We start from the raw sequence: 3242 nt of genomic DNA, 5'->3' as shown, positions 1-3242 counted from the left end.
CTTGAGCTACTCTTTTCCCAACCAATAGTGGGATTGACCGTCACATTATAACGCCCCCACGGCTGAAAGGGCGAGCATGTTTGGTGGGACGGGGATTCGAACCCGCGACCCGCAGATTGCGAGTCGAGTGCCCTAACCACCTGGCCATGCCGGGCCAGAAAAACACTGATTCTAGCGTTGTAAGTTCGTAGACATACCGCTGTGCCACTGGGGGGGCAAAAAAAAAATAGGAAGAAATTCAATCAAAATTGGATATTTTATATCTCGTGTATTTCTTAATGGATTGCCTTCAAATTTGGGTATGTGAAGTAATGGTCCAGTAGAGCACATACACATAATAACACACAGTGTCCCCTGCAGGTTGTTTTAGCCGCACGATACACTACTTGTGTCTTGATCTGCATGTCGTATATACTACAAGTGCTTACTTCTTGACAATTAGATCTCTCGAAATTCCAAGTTTTTAGTGTGTATAATCAAAGATAGATGGCTTCTATAACAAACACGATTTTTATATGTTTGTGTAATGCATTTTGCACAAATCTACTCGAGGGCTATCTGCGCTAATCGTCCCTAATTTTGAGGTGATAGACTAGAGGGAATGAAGATAGACAAAACACCCACCACCAATTCTTGGGCTATTCGTTACCAAAGAATAGTGGGATTTATTATAACATTATGCCCCCACGGCTGAAAGGGCGAGCATGTTCGGTGACAGGATTCGAACCAGCGAACCACAGATTGTGATGCGAATGCCAGGCCTTTTTTGTTCTTATTTTTTTTGTGTGTGTCTGAATTATGATCAATACGCCCCTTACCTGTGTATTAAAAAAAAGTCTTATGGTGCTAAAATTCGAAGCTCTACTCTTGTGATGAACACAGGACAGATAGCCCATCATGCAGAGATGTTTTTCATCATAAAAAGTTCAGATTAAAAATTCACTTAATATCTAAAGCTACAAATAGTGCAGTCAAACTAGATAATTAAAAGTATTAGTGATGTGTCACAATATGCATCCAAACACGAGTGACATTCTCGTATAGAAATGGGTTCGTTCCATCCTTTCCTTGTTACTCAACTGGTAAATACGGTATCAATTTTTGTGTACTTTTTGAAATAAGCACAAATTTAACATTGTAAGTGTTTTAACTTACCAACGACCCATTGGAGTGCTATCGGGAAGATAAATGAAAAGGTTCAGAATATTACAAGTAAACATGACACATAACACAGTCGTCTCGTGAGTTAAAATTTAGTTTTGAGTGTCTACGCTTATCCAAGACAATGCTACGGTATATTCTATGCTTTCATATGCTCCAAAAACAGTCCTTTATGTGTTCCTAAAGGGGAAAACTAACGTTTAATCGAAATGTACATTATATACTTGTTGCAAGGATCATCCATACTATTTTGGTACTTATTACCACCACAATCTTGGATGACATTAGCGTTTGTGATAAACGTCCCTTACTTAACGACGACTTACTTGGTTTAGAGAAAGAACAAATCTCCTATGGCGGCGTGTCTTGCTGGATAGCGGCTCTCCATCTGCAAATTCACAAATAAATTCTGTTGACTTGTAATGTTAAAAATATTTATTATGATTTTTACACACACACAAGATGAATTTATTATAATTATCAGATGTTTTATTTGTGAAAACAAGAGGATTGACTGTCACTTTTATAATGCGCTTGCGGCTGAAAGTGTGGAGTGTATTGAACCTTCGGATTCGCAGCCCTGCACGTTCACCACTTGGCATGACTGGCTATCTAGAGTAAGAATAATGATTATAGAAAATTTGTAGTTTACGAAGTTGTCTTTATTTAGGAACAGATATTTACTACCACTTCAGAAAAAAAAATCTTAAAACTTCTTACAAATTCCAGCGAATGTAAACATATGTATTGAGATGTTATTTCGTTTAAGATGTAACAGCAATATTACTTTCTTGATAAAATATTAAATAAATAGATAACCTGCAATAGAAATGTTGGGGAAAACATGTCCGATTATGAACTTCATTATAAACAAATGGACATTTGTGTGTCAAATATACTCGTGCTAATCAAACTCCTGAGACTTAAATATTACATACAAACTTGAACAAATAATGATGGAATGATTTAGGTAGTGCCTTTTTCTTTTCTTTTTTTTTTGCAATGAGAAGGTTTCTAAATTCAAACATCACCTTATTTCTAGAGAGCCCTTCAGTGGACAGCCGTTATTAACAGCAAGTTTAACATTAAACAGCTGAGAGTCTGATTTAAAATGACTGTACGTCCTATTCTTACGCTTGTATGGCTGCTTAAGAGCTGGTTGTCCACTTACAGTTAAAGGTATTAAATCAGGAGGTTGGGTAGAAAATGAAGACTTTTCTATGGTCAGTAATGGCTGATCATGGATACTACAAGGGCGAGTGTCGTCTCCAGAAGGTACATTCCATAGAGAGTTCTCTACCCGAGATCTTGCGTCAGAAGAACACGAAACTGATCGAGTGTACACTTTTTTTCCTTGTAGCATTTGATTTTTACAGCTTTGAGAATGACTAACGTTTCCTCTGCTGTTAGGACTAGTTATAGGAGAATCAGAATGAACAAAATATATCTCGGAAGTGACGGGTGAAACCCCCATTTTGTGGAAATGGGAATTCGAGAGAGGAGCAACCTCTGGGTTGGAGAATATATATTGGGCATAAAGGGAATGCTGAGAAAGAGCTGGTGACAATTGGAGAGAACGTGGAGCAGATCTGTCAAAGAACTTCCCCAAGGAAACTCTTCCCAATGAGACAAGGGAAGAGTAGGAACCGGAAGAACATTTTGGAGCGAGTTGGGGAGTGAGGACTAGTCGAGATGGGGACTGAACATCTGTCTCAAATGGAATACAAACACTGTTCTCATCAAATAGTTCAACTCCACTCGTGTCTGTAAAAAATAGCAAAAAAAAAGTTTTTATTTTAAAAGTTTTACAAAAATTACAGCTAACACAAAGTGCAAAATCTAAGTCAAATGTAGACGTAAAAGTTAACGAGGAAAACAGGTCCTGGAAAAATTAATTTCATTACAACACACCAATCCTTTGCAATTTTTTCTAGTAAGACTGAAATATTTATATTAACTTCTAGAGAAAAGTAATTTTGAGTCGCTGAAGTGATTATTGTTACTGTTACGACAGCGGAAGTCACGCGACGCTGGGAGCATGCGTGCTGGAGTTTCTAGAAGGATTGTGACTTATCGGGCAA

At 37.7% G+C, this 3242-nt stretch overlaps 1 protein-coding gene and 1 long non-coding RNA gene across 3 annotated transcripts in view; one reads left to right on the top strand and one right to left on the bottom strand.

Annotated features, from left to right (window-relative positions):
* LOC111086793 overlaps window positions 1–3242 on the top strand; it is a 24718-nt gene that overhangs the window by 1319 nt on the left and 20157 nt on the right. Inside the window, exon 2 of the long non-coding RNA XR_002611512.1 lies at window positions 461–470. This is a non-coding gene — a long non-coding RNA (uncharacterized LOC111086793). The remainder of the gene's footprint in view (window positions 1–460; window positions 471–3242) is intronic.
* The window catches only part of LOC111086792, a 14224-nt gene continuing 13132 nt past the window's right edge, over window positions 2151–3242 (bottom strand). For both annotated transcript variants that reach the window (XM_022391085.1, XM_022391086.1), the window contains exon 5: window positions 2151–2925. In XM_022391085.1, coding sequence (XP_022246793.1) covers window positions 2189–2925 — 737 coding nt within the window. In that variant the 3' untranslated portion in view covers window positions 2151–2188. The remainder of the gene's footprint in view (window positions 2926–3242) is intronic.

The sequence above is a fragment of the Limulus polyphemus genome, unplaced genomic scaffold, assembly GCF_000517525.1.
Source record: "Limulus polyphemus unplaced genomic scaffold, Limulus_polyphemus-2.1.2 Scaffold1434, whole genome shotgun sequence".
NCBI lineage: Eukaryota > Metazoa > Arthropoda > Merostomata > Xiphosura > Limulidae > Limulus > Limulus polyphemus.
Note: the sequence above shows the minus strand (reverse complement) of the source record. Positions and strands in the feature narration are given on the sequence as shown.